This window comes from Monopterus albus, unplaced genomic scaffold (assembly GCF_001952655.1).
Source record: "Monopterus albus unplaced genomic scaffold, M_albus_1.0 scaffold523.1, whole genome shotgun sequence".
NCBI classification, from domain to species: Eukaryota; Metazoa; Chordata; class Actinopteri; order Synbranchiformes; family Synbranchidae; genus Monopterus; species Monopterus albus.
The window spans coordinates 46,841-67,219 of NW_018128403.1; the positions used below are offsets into that span (position 1 = coordinate 46,841).

The 20,379-nt window shown below is 40.1% G+C and overlaps 2 protein-coding genes across 4 annotated transcripts in view; both read left to right on the forward strand.

The window, feature by feature from the left end:
* The first annotated feature begins 212 nt into the window (after nucleotides 1-212).
* Nucleotides 213-19,108, forward strand: LOC109952964 (fibronectin type III domain-containing protein 4-like). 2 transcript variants are annotated; one of them, XM_020588289.1, is made up of 7 exons: nucleotides 213-1,120; nucleotides 8,950-9,065; nucleotides 13,958-14,059; nucleotides 15,284-15,386; nucleotides 15,500-15,589; nucleotides 16,024-16,190; nucleotides 17,208-19,108. In XM_020588289.1, the coding sequence occupies exons 1-7, from the start codon at nucleotides 1,039-1,041 to the stop codon at nucleotides 17,247-17,249; spliced, it is 702 nt and encodes a 233-aa protein (XP_020443945.1). In that variant the 5' UTR covers nucleotides 213-1,038; the 3' UTR covers nucleotides 17,250-19,108. The 2 variants fall into 2 exon arrangements, with proteins under 2 accessions (XP_020443945.1, XP_020443946.1); XM_020588290.1 differs by having other exon boundaries at nucleotides 16,024-16,175.
* Nucleotides 19,109-19,719: 611 nt separating this feature from the next.
* Nucleotides 19,720-20,379, forward strand: part of LOC109952961 (collagen alpha-2(V) chain-like) — a 35,678-nt gene continuing 35,018 nt past the window's right edge. For both annotated transcript variants that reach the window (XM_020588285.1, XM_020588284.1), the window contains exon 1: nucleotides 19,720-19,842. The gene's annotated coding sequence lies outside the window, so the exon portion shown is untranslated. The remainder of the gene's footprint in view (nucleotides 19,843-20,379) is intronic.

The following is a 20,379-nucleotide window of genomic DNA, read 5'->3' on the forward strand; positions in this document are numbered from 1 at the left end:
AAAAATTGTGATTCACTGTATTAAATAATAAATCCAGTCACTGCTGTAAAGGTACGTGTTTGTAATCTGATTACATAGCCCAATCAACAGTTGCCTCGGATGACTGTTGATTACTCACGTTATGCAGGTAATTCCAAGTGAAGAAATGCGCACCCCCACCCTCCCCACCCTCCTCTTCATCCTGTATTCTTTGTGTAGTAACTGGATTTGTAACGACGGTGCTGAAAGAACCACCGTGCAGGCCTCCTGTGTGTGTTTATTGGTGAGTGTGTGTGTGTGTGTGTGTGTAGTTGACTAGAGGACATGCCACCGAGGCTCTTGCGGACACAGACATTTTCTTTTCCTCCGGGTTTTCCATAATCTGTTAGATTAAGCCAGCCGACCGCCCTTTGGATGGGACAAGACCACCTTTGTGCTTTTGCATTTCAAGCCCCATTGGCTGATTGAGCACCGTCTTTCTTTCTTTTTCCCCCTTTTTATTTATTTGAATCCTCCAATCACGCCGATTTCCCCTGTTTATTCTCCGATGAAATGACAGCCGAGCTGCCTGAGCGCGGTCCGCGTAGCTGAAAGTCCGGCGACCTTCCACCTGCCGTGGAGAAAAGCGAAATTCTCTGCATCTCCAGTTGACATTTGACGCAAAATTGAACCCGTCGGATGCAAGCAGATCTGAGGACAAGTGGCGGAGAGGGTCGAACTACCTGTTAGCTTCCACGGGCTGCAGGATTATGCTCGCTTTTCAGCACGTTTGATATCCAAACGAAAAGACTGCTATTTTCTTTCCATTACGCATAGATTTGAATTCGCAGATGTGCAGCCCACCTTCTGACCTACTTTGTGCAACTTGGAAATTAAACCAAGGGTCCTGAAGGTTTGCCTGCATTACGCCGGGATGAAGAAAAAGAGTGATGTGCCAACAGTGACCCAGTGGAGAAGCCTCCAGTAAAACGCAGGAGAATAAAGAGAGGGAAAGGACGAGCAGAACGTGCTGAAGAACCCGAGGTGTGTGCGTGAGTGTGCGCGAAGCCACAGAAGGTTATGAGCGCGTCTCTTCACCTGGACCCCGGGCTGCTGCTGCTGCTGCTGGCCTGCTGGCAAACAACAGAGCTGGTGGGAGCAAGTGAGTCTCTGTTTAATGTCTCTTAATTGTCATTTAGTGTGTTTGTGTTTCTCAGATTGATGAACTATATCTTAAATTAAAGTTCAGTTCAATGTTTCCAGGGTGACTATACTGGTGCAACCAGCAAATATTATCCAGGCAATGATGTGGTTTTGTACCGAGGTATGACGTACCCTATGTGAGCCTCTCTGTGTTTCAGTCCCTTTAAGCTGTAGGTGCTTTATTAGCATGAAATACAAATATGTGTCTTTCTAAATTCAACAAATGATAACAATCAAACATGAGCACACATGCAAAAACACATTAGAAAAATGCAATATCATATAAGTAAACCAGACACTTATCAGCCAATAAACCTGCTGAAATGCATGCAGCTGTTTTAGATCTCCTTTGTCTGTCCAACCACCTCTTTCAAAATAAAGGAAGAAATATAAGCAGACTGGCAAAAAGTAATTGATAATTTGAATGCAGTATTAACAAATTTAACAGTATTAGCAATAATCAGTAATAGCATTAAACAGTGAAAGGACCAGATTCACACCTGGATCACTCTGGTGTTTGTGTCAGTTATTTATTTTTTCTTGTTTTAATAAGTGTTAGGTGTTTTTTTCCAATAAACATAATGGGGGGTTGCTGTATTTTACTGTATATACTTCAACTAGATAAACAGCTGTTGTAAAACGGTCAAAGCCTTAATTGAATGTCTATCAGGGGATTAGAATTTCAGAGCCTCCCTCTCACTCTCTGGCCTGTTTAATTAGCTGTGTAGTAGGATTGCACTGGCACTTAAATCACCCAAACTGCTCTTCATATTCCTGCCCTCTGAGGTTTTGTGCAAAGTGGCTTTTGGCAAATCACACAGAATCAGCATGTTTCTCTTTGGCAGATTACCAAGAGGCAGCTAATTTGTGTTCACCAGTCTCTGTGTTGATCTAACCAATGAATGGGCCTGTTTATTTCCCCACATGGCTTTCACCTTCTCCATCATGTAATAAACATCTTATCTTTACAGTAGCTCATCATCCACACTACATCCTGTTGCTCATTGTCACTGCCTCTGGTTTAATTGGTTTAATTAACTGATTTTAAAAACCTTTTGATGCAACAGGTAGCATTATGGACTGAGAGCATCCTGGATGATTACAGCTTGTGTTCTGATTTTAGCTCCTTAAAGTTCTACACATTCTAGAAGAATTAATTAACTTGGAAACTGTTTTTGTCTAATAAGAGCTCAGGGTCATATCTGGCTTTACCAAGCAGAACAAGCCCTGTTTGTCACAGAAATGACCGTCAGTCTCCGAGACCCCGATGATACCATGTGCGCTGTGCTGGGATTGCAAACTCATTTTTTGTAGCTTTTAGGATGAGTAAAGGAACGAACAGAGAAAATATTTTTGATATTAAAATTTATTTTTGACTCTGAAAATAGCTCCTGACCAAACAATCTCCCTCACTGATCTGGAGGTTGTCACTTGTCATTGAAGTGTTCAGGGTCAAGAAAGAACTTAAAAGTTCAACTTTTAATTAAGCCAATATGATTCAGAAGTCCCTAAAATGCTCATAAAATGTTGTGAACATGTATTTGAGTGATGTTTTGTGTTATATTTGTGGCATTTTAAATGGGAATAGTAGAAATGCTCCTGCTCCTATGTAGCACAGACACACACACACACACACACACACACACGCAGACATCCATACATCACACAGAGCGGTAGGCAGCCATTAGCCAGATTAGGCTGTCTGAGTCAATCAGCAAACTGTTACTTTGATCTGAGTTACAATCGGCTGTCAGGATCAAGTCGTACATCACAGACTATTCCAGGAGAAATGGTGTAAACAGCGGCTGTCACAGGGCTTATTGTGGAGGCACCGTCATTGTAGTGTTGCTAGGGGCTGCAGAGAAACACAAGGTTGTCTGTTTGTCTGTTGTTTAAATGAAGAGCACATCGTGTAGAAAGGTCAAACCACTGCATGTGTGCACATCTGTGCTCTTCTGATCTTCCAAGAGCCAGATAAGGACAAAAATACATATGAGGGAGAACACAACCTGACTTTTCCACTCCTCCTCTTGGAATTATTAATTCAGTTTTGTGCTAAGACAAGGATTAGGCAGTAGCATAGCTGTAGTCTGTCTTCTATGGATCCAATAACTACTGTATATTTTTACATAGTTGTCATTACAGTAAGATCCGCAGACATTTAATATTTGGAAAACAAATTTGCCAACACACTCTCGAAGATAAACTTTATACTTTTTACTATTTTGGCATTTCTGTACTGCAAATGTTCTTACTCATCAGAAAGATATTTATGTATCTTATATATCAGTAAACAAATATTGGCCTGGATAGTTAACCAATTTTACTGTACATACAAATGCTAATTTATGAAAAAAATGCAGATGTAGCACAACCTTTTTATGGTTTAATTCCCTTTTTCTGGAGGGTTTACATATATTTTTAAGGGGTTGTAGGTGGAGGAATGGATGAAGTCTGACGTGTGTGTTAAAGGGTGCTAGAAATTTACAATATGATAAAAAAAAGAAACTTTATCATCTCAAATGTGGCTCATATAAACCTCAAATGTAGCTAAAAGCATCCTAACATGGTTAAAAAATGTGCATAAATAAATCATGTGCACAAACTGGCATAAAACATGAAGGACTAACAAGGACAAACAAGAACTGTGTGTGCACTCTAACATCCAGCCTAACCACTGTGTTTCATCATTTAATCAATATCCACATTCTACTCCTCTTGGTCCATCTTCCCTCCACTTCTCACATTTTTTTTACCACTCACTCCATCATTGATCTTTGTCCCTCATTCTCAAACAGCCTTCTCACTTTGCTCTTTGTCCATATATCCTCTCAAAAGCAAAAGATTGAAAATTCGCCCTCCCTCTCTTGATATCACCTCGAGAGAATTGCTCTCTCTTCTCGTTCACTTCATTTCCCCCCTCTGACTCATTCATCCCTCGCACCGTCACACTTCCTTCATCTTCCACTGTTTTCTCTCTCATCTTCTTTCCTGTCTTCCCGACTGTCCCCTCCCATCTTCCCTCCTGGTGAGCATAATGTAATTGCAGAAGCCTGTTCATTGTGTGTGCAGTCCATTGCATCCCTGGCAGATGAAAGTGTTTCGGTTTTAGTAGCCATAACATGACAGGAGTTTGGAGAAAGCTGAGCTGTCTTTGGCAGAGACAAGGGAACATAGGTTTAAATATGTTTTTTCTCCTGACTTTGTGTGTGTGTAGGTCTAGGATGGAGTTTTGTTATTGTTGTACTTTTTATGTGTACATACAGTATGTTCCTGAGAAGCCCTCATGTCCAGAGACACTATATGCACAAAGGATGGTTTGCACATCCAAATCCGTGACACGTTAATTTGTGTATACACAGAGTTTAGAAGAGTGAGTTTATTCCACTATGCAGATCCCCTGTGTTGATGGTACTTGTGTTCCACAGTCTACACACCAACTTTCTTAAGATTGAGATTAAAGGTAGGTTTAGATCTGTGTAGATGAGATGATAGCAGCTTGAATACAGACTGAATCATTGACTCCACGCTTTCTTCCAATTTCTTAGACATCTGATTGAATCAATATGCTGCCTAGAGCGAATTGACCTCTTTTTGCACTCACCTGCATCTTTCCATTTACTTTGTACACAGTCGTGCCTCCAAACTTTGCTTATAGGACTGAATAGGAGTGAATCTCTAAAGCCAAGTTCCAAAACTTTGTGGAAACGTTTGCTTAAAAATAGAGGTTGATTAGCAACAGACTCGTCTGAAATTGTTTAGACTAAACATGGGTGCAATGTTTGAGTCTCCACAAACCTTTGGCCGTATAGTCCAGAATATAATCTCAGAAAATTGTTCAGAAATGGAAGGTTTCAGCTATGGGTTTCATTTCAGGTCCTCAGAATCCAAGAACAAGAGCATCTTTTTACAGCTACCATTTAGCACAGCCTTTCAGTAATTATCCAAGGAGGAATTTTTCAGTCAACACTTGCAGTGGCCAATTTTTACACCCACGGTATCAAGAAGTGGACTGGAATGCATTACAGCTACAAGACAGGTTGTGTTGACACAAAAGTGCTGTTTTTTTCTTAACTCCCACCTTCTTGGTGTCGCTGTGCCCTCATTCACTCCACCTGGATGCAACATATTCCTGGTGAGCTGTCAGAGGGCATTGTGGGAAATGTAGGGTTGAAGCTAACAAAGCAGATTGATGGAGCACAATGCACTGTATCCAAGGTTGATGAACCTCTTGTATAACAGTTAAGGAAAGTGTACTTTTCCTGTAATGACTCTGAAGCAGTTTTGGCAGACAGGCCAGCATTTCCTGCAGGGAGCGTGGGAAGTCCTCCATAATGAGTTGTGGTTAGTTTCAGGTCGAGCTTGACATTCACAGTCATGCTCCAGAGCCTGACTGCCTGCTTTTGTTTTAGAATTGGTCTGCATTTGTTTTATTCTGTCATCCAATATTTGGAGAGCTGTTTTATTCTGTCATCCAATATTTGGAGAGCTGATATCGATGCTGGTGCCTCCACCAACCTGGAAATGAGCTATTTATTTTTACAGAAAAGGTTTAGTGTTATTTTATTGGTTTCGGTTGTCACTGCTCCAAAAATGCCGACAGTGGACTCAGGACATTCAAAAGAACAGAGGAAAATCAGCACCGTGGCAGTTTATAATAAAATCAAAAATCCATCATTACATCATATGTCAGAGTGGGGAGGTTCACTCTTCCATTTCACAGCAAAACTATGTTAGGAATGCTCGAACACAAAATGAGCGAGCGAAAAAGTAACGGACCCAGGTAGCTGACTTCAGTGCAAGCAGTGAGGTTTATTTACAGTGCATTAACAGTGAGATAGATACATATATACACACACACACACACACACACACACACACACACACACACAGTTTCTTTCGTAGTCCATGGTTTACATCGACTTACATGCATTTCCTGTAGACTAACCCTAACCTTAACCAGAACCACTACTTGCCTAACCCTAACCCTGACCCTAACCTTAACCTAACCCTAAACCATGTTGCCACCCTAAAATTCAATTTCTTGTCCATGGGGACCTCAATTTAGGTCCCCATGAGTTGGTATGGAGTCAGGAAGAAGTCCCCACGTAGCAGGAAAAACATGTCCACACACACACACACACACACACACACACACACAGGAGGAATGTGGTATGAGATGACCGAGTGTCGATCACCGGCAGCAGAAACACATGCAGTCAACGAGGAGATGGGTAATGATGGACCGGGCTGCGAACGGAGGGATCACTCCTGGGCTGGTCGAGGTGAGGCGATGATGGCTGAGAACACAGAAGTATGGAAACAACAGGTTAAATGGGGACTGTGCATCGACCTGTGAGGCGGTGGCTGGTAGAGCTGAATGAATCCAGGGTCCAGAGGAGAGGTCGATGGAAGCGGTGGAACGACAGAGACGGCGGGGCAGGATGAGACTCGAGAAAACATTGAACACAGATACTGGTGTACTTGACACAACAAAAACAGAATGATAACACGTACGGGGCCTAGAGACAAAGAACGAACTGGCAGGTGAGTGACCGGTGAGCAGTGTATAAGTAAGGAGGAAAATTAACGAGGCGCAGCTGGTGAGTAATCAGGGAAGCGGGACAGGTGTGTCGAATAGTGCAATCAGTGCAAGGGAGCAGACTAGTATGAGGAAAGGAAGAGAGGAGGGTGCCGCTGGGCAAACGTGACACTATCCCTAGTGCAATTAATATTTGTATTTGGACCTTCCCTTGACATGAACAAATAGTACTAAAAACTTCATATATTAGTAGATAATGCACACCTCAGAAGTGGAATTAAAAGTTTCCGAATTTATGGTATACATAGTCGAATTATTAGTTTAGAATAAATATGTACTGAAAAGGGCTACACAATAATAATAACATAGGTCTTTCAATTTTTACATTTTTTTGTTATGATGGAGCCTAAAGTAGATCATTTGATCATATTTTGAAAATAATTTTTAGATTTGGAGTGTAGACTGTGTTTTGCAGTTTGTCCCAACCAGGCACCCATAGGATGAAAAGAAATTAGGCAGAGTAGCTTTAAAGTAACAGAACAAGAAAAACAGGTGGTATTGGATAGATGGCTGAATTAGTTGGCTCAGTGTATTAAGCAGTTAAATAGTGAAATAAAAGTAATGGAAATAGTAGTAACTGAATGCAGGTATCTTCAAATGCTAATCAACAATATAAGGGTTTGTTGGATGTTTGTAAGCTGTACTGCGCTATAGCATGCCCCAGTAGCAGACTGGGGAGTTAACAATGCCTCCTCTGAAATGTCAGTCATCTGCTGCTATGTGAACTACCCCCCAGAGGCTTGGAGCTTAGATGATGTCTCACTAATATGACAATGGAAAAATGGGCACAGTAACTGCAGGGCCATTACAGTTTCTATTTTCCTAAAGACTTTAAATTTTTTTTTGACTTTAATATGCCATAATGCAAAACCTCGGCATTTTATTGCCCCTTTTAGCCTTGATGCCCTAATTGGCTTCTGTACTGGCTCATTTTCCCTTCTGATGTTTTTTTTTAATCACACACACACACGCACACACACTCTTTGGGCACATAGTCATGGCTTTCTGCATTGATGAGAAATGTGAAGCACCATTCTTGTCCTGCTGTACAAGGTGGGATGAGCTGAACTCATCAATAGTTCCTGACTCACAGTAAAAATCCAGTTATTGATTCTATTAGATGTTCTGTCATCACCAAGAGGAAGGTCATAGAAAGACGTCTGCTTTCTTTCATTTTAGATTTTTTTTTGCCTTCTTTTGTTTCTTTGTCTTTTTGTTTTACTTTTTCTCATTTTGTCTTTCTTTATTATGTCTGATTATGTTTTCATCATTCTTTCTTTCAGTCTTTAATACTCCCCTCTTTATATGGCTCAGTCTTGTCTCTTTTGTCCCTACTTACAATTTTCTTTCTTTTCTCCCTTCCTTATTCCCACGGTTCTCTTGACAAATGCAAACAAGGAAAGTCTCAGTGGAAGTCACAGCATTTACTGATGCTTCAGTGATATAAAAAAATCTCACTCTTACTTAGCGAGCGCTTTGGATTTCTCATCATTTCTACCATGTCCCCAGAGAGTCATTAGCCTGCAAGTACACTATGTGTGTGTTTCTCATCTTTTGCTCATGATCGTATATTTGCATTTTAGCCATTTAGCTGACATGTTACAGTCACTTAGTAGAAGAGATGGGAGATTCATCCCCACCATTCATTGTCTTGCTCAAGGACACTTGGACAGGGAGCTGGGCCTTACCACTACAGATCAGAGGTATTTATTGTCATTGTAACACGTATAACGAAACTATGTTTGGAGCCAAGGGCTGCATGCATACGTGCCGCCATCACAGGCAACAGGGGGGTTCAGTGTCTTGCCCAAGGACACTTTGACATGCGTACTACAGGCACTGAGATTTGAACCATCAACCTTCCGGTTGGGAGATGACTGTTCTACCCACCACACCACTGTCGCCTGGACATCACTATTTTAGCATGAAGGGCTAAAAATCTCTTCAGCCTTCTTCAAGTCTGAACCCATAGAGTGGGGGCTGTTATAGAAGCAGATTAACACCCATGGTTTGGGAATACAAAAAAATCCCATATGGGTATCATGTTGGAATGTCCACATATTTGTGGCCAGCTTTCATTTATTTATTTTTTGCGACAGTAGGAAATGAATGCTCTGCAAATATGCTGAAGTGTTGGCCACTGACTGTCCCTAAGAGGTAACGCAAGTGTGTGTGTGTGTTAACAGCTGTGCCAGCAGCCCCAGTGAATGTATCGGTGACCCAGCTGAGGGCACACTCAGCCATGGTGACGTGGAACGTCCCTCAGGGAGATGCTGTCATTGGATACGCTATCTCACAGCAGGTGCAGTAGAGCAGTCATGTATCATCACTGTAAGTGTGTATCTGTGTGTGTACGAGTACTCACTGGGGTGGCAGTTTGAACTCAAAGATTGGTTTTTCTTAATTGGTTTAATTTTTTTAAAAGCTTGAAAATGAAAGTAATTTCTCAGTCTCCCCGTCACACTCTTGTCAGATTTGCGCTGATCTAACCCTTTCTTGCTATCTGCTCTCATTTGCTTGAAGTCCAATTAATTCTGCAGGGAAACAAACTGAAGGGATATAAATTCTTAAAACAACAGACAACTTGGATTGCTGAAGTGCTCGGGGCTAAAAAACAGCCTTTTCAGAATTGTATTACGTAATTGTATTTGTGATTGTTTACACTTCTAGAGCAACAGATTCTTTGCTTTTTTCCTCCTGCTGATGCCTGGGGTTTCTAAGTGCTGTGCCATTCGTGAGGCCAGTAGTCAGCATTTTGCTCAAAGACTCTTTATCACGAGCTGTTGTCTACTTAATGTTTGGCAGTGCTAAAGAAATGTGCTCATAAACATTTAACTTGTTGAAAGGCTAGTGAATGGCAAGGCTGGCTGCGGGTTGACCAAAGTACTTAAAGTAATATTAAAAAAAGACATCTCCTGATTACAAAAGTTTTCAGGCAAAAGAAGTCCCAGAATTTTCCATTTAGCAAGAAAAAGCAGACAACGTCTAGACCAGTGGTTCTGAAACAATGTTTTCATGTCGTGTCATATTAAGTAATTTATTCAAGCTATATCTATGCATGACTTTGATCTATTTACTGTATATATCCCCACCATTTATCTATTACTACTGCTATTTAAACTGTTTGTACTTTTAGCTATTTTGAACATTTGTCACTTGCTCTATTAACTATTGAACTATTTCAGATTAATCCATTACCTTTAGCTATCTGTTGATTCATTTTTAGCTATGTAGTAGCTATCACTTACTGCAGTATACTACAGTATAAGTACCCCTGCCTGGGAATCAGTAGTCATTTTACATTAATTCTGCTCATATAGAATCACATTTTGTTGGTCTCACATCTCCTGAACTCCAGGCTGTAATCTTTGCTCAGCTCATTTTAATCAGTTTTTGAGGCCCGCTGTTTGACAAAAGGCGACTCATACATTTTGTGGGGGCTGGTCTCACTGTAGAGGCAGACATGGCAAAGGTGTATATAGAAAGCACTTACTCAAATATTAAAAGGATAAGTGATGGGAGCAGATCGATGCAGCGGGCATCTGTGCAGGAGGTTTTTATCGACTGAGCTTCTTTTTTCCTGCTGTTATCAGCAGTCAATCTGGATAAGGGTGGAAGTGTACAAAAGGGCAAAAACCTCAAGAAATGCAGTTCTACAAAAGGCTGCTACTCTCCTATCAATCAAGCAAATCTTATTTTGCTTTGAAAAGCAAGCAGTTGTGGTCCTAAGTCACGCTTTAGCTCTGATTTGGACCCACGTACTGGCTGCTTTAGGACATCGCTTCATATAGTGTACGTTTCAATAACAAGCTGAGCCTTCTGTTTGTGAAGGAGAAGCAGGATGAGTGAATCAGCCCAGACAAAGAGATGCTTCACTCATATGAAGTTGTTCCAAATCTCAGAGCACTGGTTTCTGAGATTTACACAAGAAGCAACAATGCTCACAAACACATTGGAAGCGACCCAATTTAAGACAGTGTATCTAAAACTCCTAACGATACTTATGCTGATTCATCAACCCAACATTATCACAAACAAAATAATAGTTATTGATTAGTGTGAGTATGCAGGTGGATGTTGATCAAATAAATCAATGCTAGGGCAGCTGATAATGTTTGCTTTAAGCTGTAGCCTGTCAACTATAATAAAATTGTCAAGAACAGAGCTGCACTCTGCTGCGCTTCTCTGCTGACATGCACGAAGCTGCTATCTATTTTCTTGACCTAAAAATAGTAGACTCCAGAGTCCATCCTCATTCAAGAAGCATTTTACTGAGGTTACCTAGAGGGAGACTTCATACCTCTTTTGAACCTTCAGATATTTTTTAAAAGGTGTCTGAGGCATTGGTCTGTCTCAACTGAACCACAACACACAAGGCTATAATAAATCTATCCAGCTGAGAAGAAAAGTCAGGGTGAACCTTTCATGTCATGCTATACTGATCTTTTCTTTGTATAAAGGTGTCATGGCATCTTGTACAGCCAGGAGTACAAATCATCCTTGAAACCCTTTGGTTTAGTAAGGTTGTTTCATATTTGGTCTTATATTCTTCTTTTTTATATATAGAACTCTGTGGCATTGCTACTACTGGAAAATAATTGCCCCAGTACAGTTCACCTTCCTTGAGCACTGTTTATCATTGACATTGCATCAAATGCCAAGGGCACAATGTCCACTGGGGATGAAAAGGACACATCCTCCTCACTTTTCAAAATCTAGTTTCCCATTTTACAGATAACATATAATCACTTCAGGAACAGCTTACTACTGTCTGTAGTGTCATCCCCTACTCCCATGTGAAGGGCAGATTATACTGTTTGGCAGTGGAAAATTTTAGAAACATGAAACAAAGGCAAAAATAAAATGTTGCCTTCAACTCCTACAGGCACTTCGGAGGGTTTTACACTTTGTTTGCCCTGGATTTTGCCTCTCAGGAAATATACAGCCTGGTTTTGTTTGTATTTAGCTTGAGGGACAGACTGCAGGCACTTACCAGGGTGGATAACAGTACTTTAGCTCCTCTGTAAATAAAACCATTTAATATGTAATAACTGATGGAAGGCCAGTTGCTTTAACAGCATTTTTAAATTAAGGGGATTTAAAATGTCTGTTCCAAAATCAGAGAATCTTGCAGACTCACAGCTGAGTCACTGGTATTGATCAACAACCCTTTTAAGCCCCATAAAGATATTTTATATTATGCTCTTACAGCGCTATGGTGCAACAAAACCTTCCTTCGGTCGCTTGCTGCCTGCCAAAGGAGCCGGGGACGCCACTGATTCAGATCTCTGGAGGGCCTCGAATGTCCTGCAGCCTTCTGTTTATCGACGTCCCCTCAGCTGTTGGTGCTTCACCACCACATTTTCTTTGGAAAACCTACAGTCTTATGCAAAAGTTTAGGCACCCCTTGATAAATAACAGATTTTGGTGATTTTTTATTTGAACAGATGTTAACACAGTTTCTCTTGGAAATGGAAAAAATGCACAATATTTTCCTCATCTTGACCTCCACAGTTCCCCTGATCTGCCATCTCTTAATTACATTTCTTACTGTGGAAACTGCAAGCTGACAACGCTTTGCTATCTTCTTGTAGCCTTCTCCTGCATTGTGGGCATCAATAACTTTCATTTTCAGGGTCTTACACAGCTGCTTAGAGGAACCCATGGTTGCTGGGTGTCCACAAGTGTGTGCACAAGGTTTGAAGAGTCAAAGTATTTGTACAGCTTTGAAATTGGCATTTACCAATGACAGCTGTTGCTGTGCATCAGATCTAACGAGCTGATTAAGGTCTGATACCTTGTGAGAGACTTTGAGACTCTGGAACTCTTAGGGTGCCCAAACTTTTGCACCATGCCATAATCATGTTTTTATTTTTTATTTTTGTTCAATTTATGGCATAAGAAGTAACTATGCATCACTGTTTGCAGAAAATATTGTGCATTTTTTCCATTTCCAAGAGAAACTGTGTTAACATCTGTTCAAATAAAAAATCACCAAAATCTGTTATTTATCAAGGGGTGCCTAAACTTTTGCATAAGACTGTATGTCTGATTCTAAACTAGACTTTAATGCCCACCATTGGTTGGATGGTACAATTTAATCCAGTGGAAAGCAAAGTTGGTAAGGAAGAATGGGATGCTTACTAAGCAGCTGTTAACCCTTTAACATTTAAATGCAAGAGACGTGATGGTGTATTTTAGAATGTTTTATAGAATTTCTTGAAACACTGAGCTGGTTTCAGCTAATCATGAATGTATTATGAATTGAAGGCTAATGCAGTTTCTGGAGAATATAATTTCTTAAGGATCTTGTGTATGTTTAAGAGGAAGATACTGGGACAAGTCAGGCCCAGCTTTGTCACCTGTAAATAAGCCTGAAGAAAACCAGAGTCTTTCTGGATTTCTCTGATGATCCTCTGCAAATGGACTTTGGTCTGTTCTCATCAGGGTGCCTGCAGTTAAAACTAAAAGATGTAAAGATTCTTTCTGTCCCTGTTGTTGTTTAATAATTGCTATTTTTATGATTTTGTGTAGAAAAAAGTTTTAAATTGGCCAAAATCTGTGGGCCTTACATAAGAACTAGGTACAAACACATATACTCTGTTCTTATTCTGAATATAAAATGATGTCAGGGTTAAATCTAAGAATAAAAGTAAGAGAATTTTAAAAAATCAGCAAGTTTAAATGTGTTCACATATTAACCCACAAGACAGTATTTGTCTTAAAGGCAGTTTTTTGCACTAGCACGGTATACCTGCCTGCACTGTTGTACTATTGATGATGTTACCTTGCCTGCAGACCTGATATTCTGCAGCGTTTCAGTGTTGGAGGTGAATTTGTATGAGGTGAAGCTGCTTGTTATAGCAGAACTTGTATTTGCGCTTGTAACATCTCACTCAAAATAGTAACATAATGATGAATCTGTTCAGCAAATGTATCCTGCTGTTAAATTAAGCATGATCCCTAAGTGGTTTTTTGCATATACACCTCGATTTTACCTCTAAGACAAGACACTACAGCCCTGCATCTGTCAGGGGATCATAATACTCAAATTGCCATCTGAATGTAACGATCAATTCCAAAGGCTTTCTTTCAGTTCCTTTCAGTTACATGCAATTTGTGTGCATGTTTGTGTGGGAGCATTCATCATACATTTGAACATGTGTCTTGTCTTCTTACGGGTTTTGTCTCCAGAGGCAGGATGGCCTGATGCAGCGCTCCATCCGAGAGGTGAACACGTCCAGCCGCTGGTGTGTGCTGTGGGACCTGGATGAGGACACACACTACAGCATCCAGGTCAGACTCCAACACACTTTTATCTTGTTTTAAAAAGCTGCATCTAGTTTGGGGTTGTCAGTGATCATGTTATGGCTGTATAACATTTGCAGCTCAACAAGACAACAGCTACAGTGCTAACCTTACTGCAAGAGGATGTGGGAATTGTAAAAGCAAACCCCACATCAAAATAAGTTTGTTGATTCAATGGCAGGGATACAGATGTCTGCAGCTGTAAATGATGAATTTTACTGATGATAAATTGCATTTTAAACATGTTATGTTATTCTGCTTATACTTCAGCTAAACCGGTAACACTTTCTTTATGCCACATGCATGTTACTTATTACAGCTGAGAGTCGCTTGAATCAAAACCACCACAAACTACAGCGGTGCCTAATGTGGCTAATGTGGCTCCATTACCATCACTCTTTGAAAGTTTTATAATCCATTGTAACTTAATAGGCAGATACAAATTGGCCTTCAGACGGAGGACTTGGTTAAATACACTCATCAGCAAGTGGATGTGTTGCAAAAGTGTCATTGAGCAAAGCTGTGAAGCCTCACCAGCACAAAGACCACAGAAAATGGACCTCTGAGTTCATTATAAAAATGAGAATTTCCCCGTTGACTGAATTGTTGACAGATTAGGGCTTGGTGTTTTGCTCAAAGACACTTTACAGAGACTACATCTTCTATAGTGTTACACATGACCGTCATTTGCAATGAAACTGTACCCACTGGCGCCCTGGTTAGTCATTTTCCTAGAATGACTTGCAGTCAAACTCCACAGTTTGACTTCAGTGTTTCAGTAGAGACAACGCTCTCTGCAGCACTGTGAGACCCCTTGTGCATGTAATTGTGCCTCTGTGATTGGTTGTTTCTCCCTTTATGCCTGTTGAAGTTCATATTTTTGGTTATCAAATGCCACTATAGCCACAAGAAACATCTCATTACTCTGTCTGAATGAGAAATACACCATCAAAGTTGTTAATTGTTTTGTAAGTAGCTTCATTTATTGATGGGTTTTTACTGAAAATGCCCTAAACACAGCTCAAGTCTGTATTCCCTCTGTTGTCTACATTTACAGCTCCATTCATCCTCCAGTGATCATTCAGGATCCCAGACAAAAGTCAACGCACCATTAGCTCACTTAAATACACCCTTGTGAGCCAGCTTCTATTCAGTGTTATATAGACTTTCATTTAAAGAGCTGTCTTTCTGCTGTTTCTTTTTTGGATTTAGGTGCAGTCTGTCGGGCTCCATGGTGACAGCCCACCCAGTCGCGCTGTCCACTTCAGGACTCTGGAGAGGACTGACCACTATCCAGCTGGAGTCCTAGACCACCGTAAACAAGCACAACTCAAATTTATATTAAACCACTATCTAATTAATGTCATCACTGCACATGTAAATGTTGATCATGGATAACATTTGAGATCAGTCAATCTTTGTCCTCAGATGAACCAGCGATGGAAGGTCTGGGTATGACTCCTCGCCTACAGACAGGAGAGCTACTTATTATCACCACTGTGCTGCTGCTGTGGGCAGGTCAGCCTGGATGTCTGTGTGTCTCTGCATGTGTGGGTGTGTTGATGTATCTGCTTGACTATGTGGAGATACAGATGTATTTGGAATATATTGAAACATCAGGCCCAAGTGCACAGACATGTAGTAGCTCCTACATCTGACCAAGAGCCACAGATTCCCAGAGTCGTCTTTTTGTATCTACATTGGACCATTTTGCATCTTTTTGGGGACTTTTGTGTCTATTTTTGGTGGTTTTACATGTATTTATAGTTGTTTTGCATCTCCTAGTCAGTTTGCATACCTTTGTGCGTGTTGTTAGATTTAGCAGTCACATCAGACAGAGGTTTTTAGCCCCATGCTCAGTAGGCCCGATCAGTAATCTGTCTATAACATTCAGATGAATACAACTGAAAATGCTTTGCTTTTACTTTCTCGACTCTCTTTCTCCATCCCAGCTGTCATCGCCCTCTTCTGCCGACAATATGACATCATCAAAGACAGCGACTCCAATGGCACCAAGGAGAAAGCCAAGCGGCCGCTGGTCCGTGCGACCTCCTCCTATTACAACACTTCAACTGGCAGCTCGCCCATCTACCACAACAGAGCCGTACGCAGCAGCAGGGTGACTCATCTCTCCTCCAACTGCTGAACTTCATTTAGCAAACTTCTTAATTTTGTTGCAGCACTTCTCTACAATGCATCAGATTTTGCTTCCTCTGAAGAGCCTTTGTGTAGAGATCACCTAGCAACCAGAGCTGCTGCCATCATGGCTAAATATAAAACAGTGCTCTGTGCATCTATTCAGTCAAGTGCTCAGTAAAAGTGAGCAGACTGACAAGGTAGATTTGTTTCCAAATAGGAGTGAAGCTGTGTTGATAAATTGGAGTTTTAGGTGACACTGTCTTGGCTATCACTGGCAGCTAGCTACAGCACCAAGCAAGAGCAGTCAGATGCATCAATAGTAAAAACTTCCAGTGGTAAAAGTACATTTGCAATCATGTTAACAGTGATCATTTGGCTTTGCAGCATGAACAGACTGCATTTTATAATATTTCCAAAACTTGGAACCAAAGCTAGGATCATATGTGCGTGAATAAGTTAACAACAAGAACAACTGTAGTATGTGAATGAAACTAAATGAACCATGGCTCATCATTTGTGTAGCGGATCTGCAAGAATACACATTGGTGCATGCAGTCACATATATAGAGTACACACAAGTGCAAGGAAGAAATAAACAACAAAAATGAACATTTGGAAGTTTACATCCTGTCTTCATGTGTAGCCAGGTTTTTGTTCTGCTAGCACTGCATCTTGATTTCACAAGTTCATTTTATGTGTGGTTGCCTTGATAAGGACAGCCTCGTCATCCTGCTCACAGTCAGCATTATTTCTAATTTCTGACATTTTAGTGCCAAAACAACCCAAATCTGAACACAATTAAGTGAGAGCTTCAGCTGACCTATGCCCACTGGGAGCCATTAGATTTGCATATTAAATGTCAAACTCAAACACAAATTTGTGGGTGGGAACAGGTCATGGATTAGTAGGTAAATCTGTGAGAGGCACGTGGCAGTTCATGTGTGTCTCTGACTCATGTTTATGCACACAGCGCCATCTCTGTTTTCTGCTTTTGCAGCTTCACAGAGCCTCCTCCTCCATCAGCATCATTAGAGTGTGAGTTTGGATGTTGGTTCAGAGACTGACTGTCCAGCAGCACAGGATGGGTGGAGCCGATGATATGCAACAGCAGCTGACATTTGCCTGAGAAACTACAGAGGGATTATTGTGACAAATGGAGAATTTATAGACCTGCTAGCTGAGAGTCATATTCCTTGTAAAATATGGGCAAAGTGAGAAGCACCTCATAGAAGTCAGATTCAAATCACGCTGTGGATGAAATGGAGGACTACTGCTCTCTAGTGGCAGAAGACTTTGGTGTTAAAATGTCATGGGCTTTTAGGGCTTTCCCAGCTGTTTGGATCAGTGCACATGAACATGGAGAAACCAGTGCAAGAAGATGTATGCTGAACTGATCTCCTTTTGAAAAATATGCCAGCATGTCGGCCAAATTTTGTTTGCCTCAAATTCATAGGCCAGGGAGTCTAAATGTAATATTAACAAATATTTGAATGTATGTGATGATGATGTTGGAGAATGAGAATGTACAAAAGTTTAAAATGCTTAAAATGTGACCTAAAATGAAGAGTTAAATGTCATTATTTTAAGTTGTTTACTAGCATACGTATTCAGAATGTGTCATTTCTGATTCAAAAGTAAGTAGCTTGTTAGTTTATAATACCACATGTACAGGTGACCTCAGATTTCCAGTCACTATGGTCAGTGTTTTACTGTTGGGTTTTTATGTCATTCATACAGGTTGTACACAGTAGAGCATTACTTCATTACCCCATGTGTACTGTACTCCACTACATTTATTATAAAGATCACATTTTTTAGAGCAATAGAAAAAACATAGTCACCTTTATCCAATGAAAATATCTGCTCAGTACACTGGTCAACCCAATTATCAGTCAAACCTGTCTAATAATGTCAATAAATAAAGTAATAGAAATGATAATATATGTAATGATGCCATAATGTTGTTGGATTTGATACATGCTATCAGCATTTTTTATTTGTTTATCTTATTATCAGCTTTCCTCCATACCACATATATTTTAATTGTTTTGAAAGGACCTTGAGAGTAAATGAGCAGAAGTTTACAGTTACTACTATATGATTCCTAGGAGTACTTCCTAGAAATACTCATCTTTCAAATCTTTTCATTCAAATGTGTGCAGTGTTACATCTCTTCTCCCATAACATCATTAGTGTCACTGATCTAAGGAGCATAACACAAAATAATTATGAGAGTTAAAATATTACAGTGCTAAACACAGTGAAAGACAAATGGTCCCTAATATTGTAGTATTGAAGTGGATATCTGTCCAGCTCCACGAATCCTCAGCAATCTATTAGTATCATGTTTTCCTGTTTTATTATGTTGTAATGTTATTTTTTTCGAAGTGTGTGTGTGTGTGTGTGTGTCTTATCTAATAGCATCTGACCTCCTCACATATGAGGCAACAGAACATGACTTGTTGATGTCGCTCATTGCTTATGATATAATTTTTAAAAACGCGTTTACTCGATTTCACTTTCCTCATCATATTTCTTTGCATGAAATGATGGGCTTTTTGTCTTTTCATGCTCCAGCAGGCAAAACCTTTCACACACCTGGCTATAAGCCTAAGACAGAGCTTTTCAATGTGATGAATCTTGAAATCCAGCAGCCAAAGGAAAAATTAATAAATGAGGCCTACAGTTGCTTCAGAAAGTAAATTTACTGTGTTGTAAATTTAATTTGAAATGAAAAAAATTGCGATTTTTAATGTAGTAGAAAGTGAAGAGGTTTGAATACTTTCTGAAGAAACTGCTTATGGAATCCATAACAGTTGAAAGCTTGACATAGTATGTTGACAACTGCATGGACTATTGTGCATGAGGTGTTAAATCATTCTCAGATGTTTTGGAATAAAACGGTTTAACTGAGAAGCAGCTAATCTGTTTTCTTCAAAAGTTGAACTGAGGCTAAGGGACCATGTATCTGTCCCATCAGCATCTGAATATAGCCTATTCCTATAGCCACTGTGAGCCAAACTGGACCTCCGCCCCCCCCCCCCCCAAGTGGAAATAACAAGGAGAGGGGATGGTACAAAAAAGTAGATGCTGAGAGAGATAGAAAGTTTGGCAAGGAGCAAAAGATAGAGCTGATGTATGTTGACATTGGTTTGTTGAGAGTGACTAAAAGCAAAGGTTAATTATTGGCTTAGTGCAGAGTCACAAAAATTATGAGCTTCAATATATGTATGTAGAAAAGCTTTGTAATGGTAGAAACTGTGTAGAAAAGATCTGTAGGCCTACTTGTAAAAACGAATAAAATCTCTAAACTAATTGTTACATAAGCTAAATATTGAAAATAAGTGATGGAGAATAAGATAATATGGCAAATAGGGAGACAGTGATGTAGAATGCGGACACAAGATGGCGGTAGTGAGACACTATAATGCCGAACTGCCGTGAAACACCAGAGAAGAACAAGATATGTAAGGATATTTATGCTACACCGGTGGGTAGCAGTAGAAAGTTAGTGTTAAAAGCTTAATGAAAAACGTCATGGGTACAGGTCAAACCCAGTACATTTATGGTTGTTCAAAAGAACAAGGACTTGAGTTTTATCTAACTGAGAAAAATTGTCAACCAAACAGCAGGTGAGAATGTTACCACACTGTATACCAGAGTAATATGAGCTAACAAAGTGGTCGCTGTGTGTGCAAATTACAATCACTGGCAATGGGTCCGAGCACTTGCAAACCACAATAGAGCTGGAGGGGAGTGGCTGATGGGTGTACAAAGCACTTAAATGTGCCTAAATGTTAATTGATGTATCATATTTTGTGCTTTAGGTCATTTTAGGTATTTTTTGCAGTAAACCTTGCAGTTCTTTACTAAATCTAAAGCAGCTGCTGCCAGTGCATAAACATAACCAGAAAAAAAAAACAGAAAAAATATTGATAATGATGTAGTTACTCTAAACACTGTTGCTGAATGTGTTTTTACAACTTTCCAGATGCACTAATAAATAATATTTCCTTAATATTTTAACATAAAATGGAAACTAGCATTCATAATGTTTATATAAAAATTCATTTTCTGTTGCAAAATAATTGCATGTGAAGCTTCTAGGAGGCAGGGTTGAAGTGTTTTGTTAATTCACCAGCTCTACAGTTATGATAGTGGATAGAGAT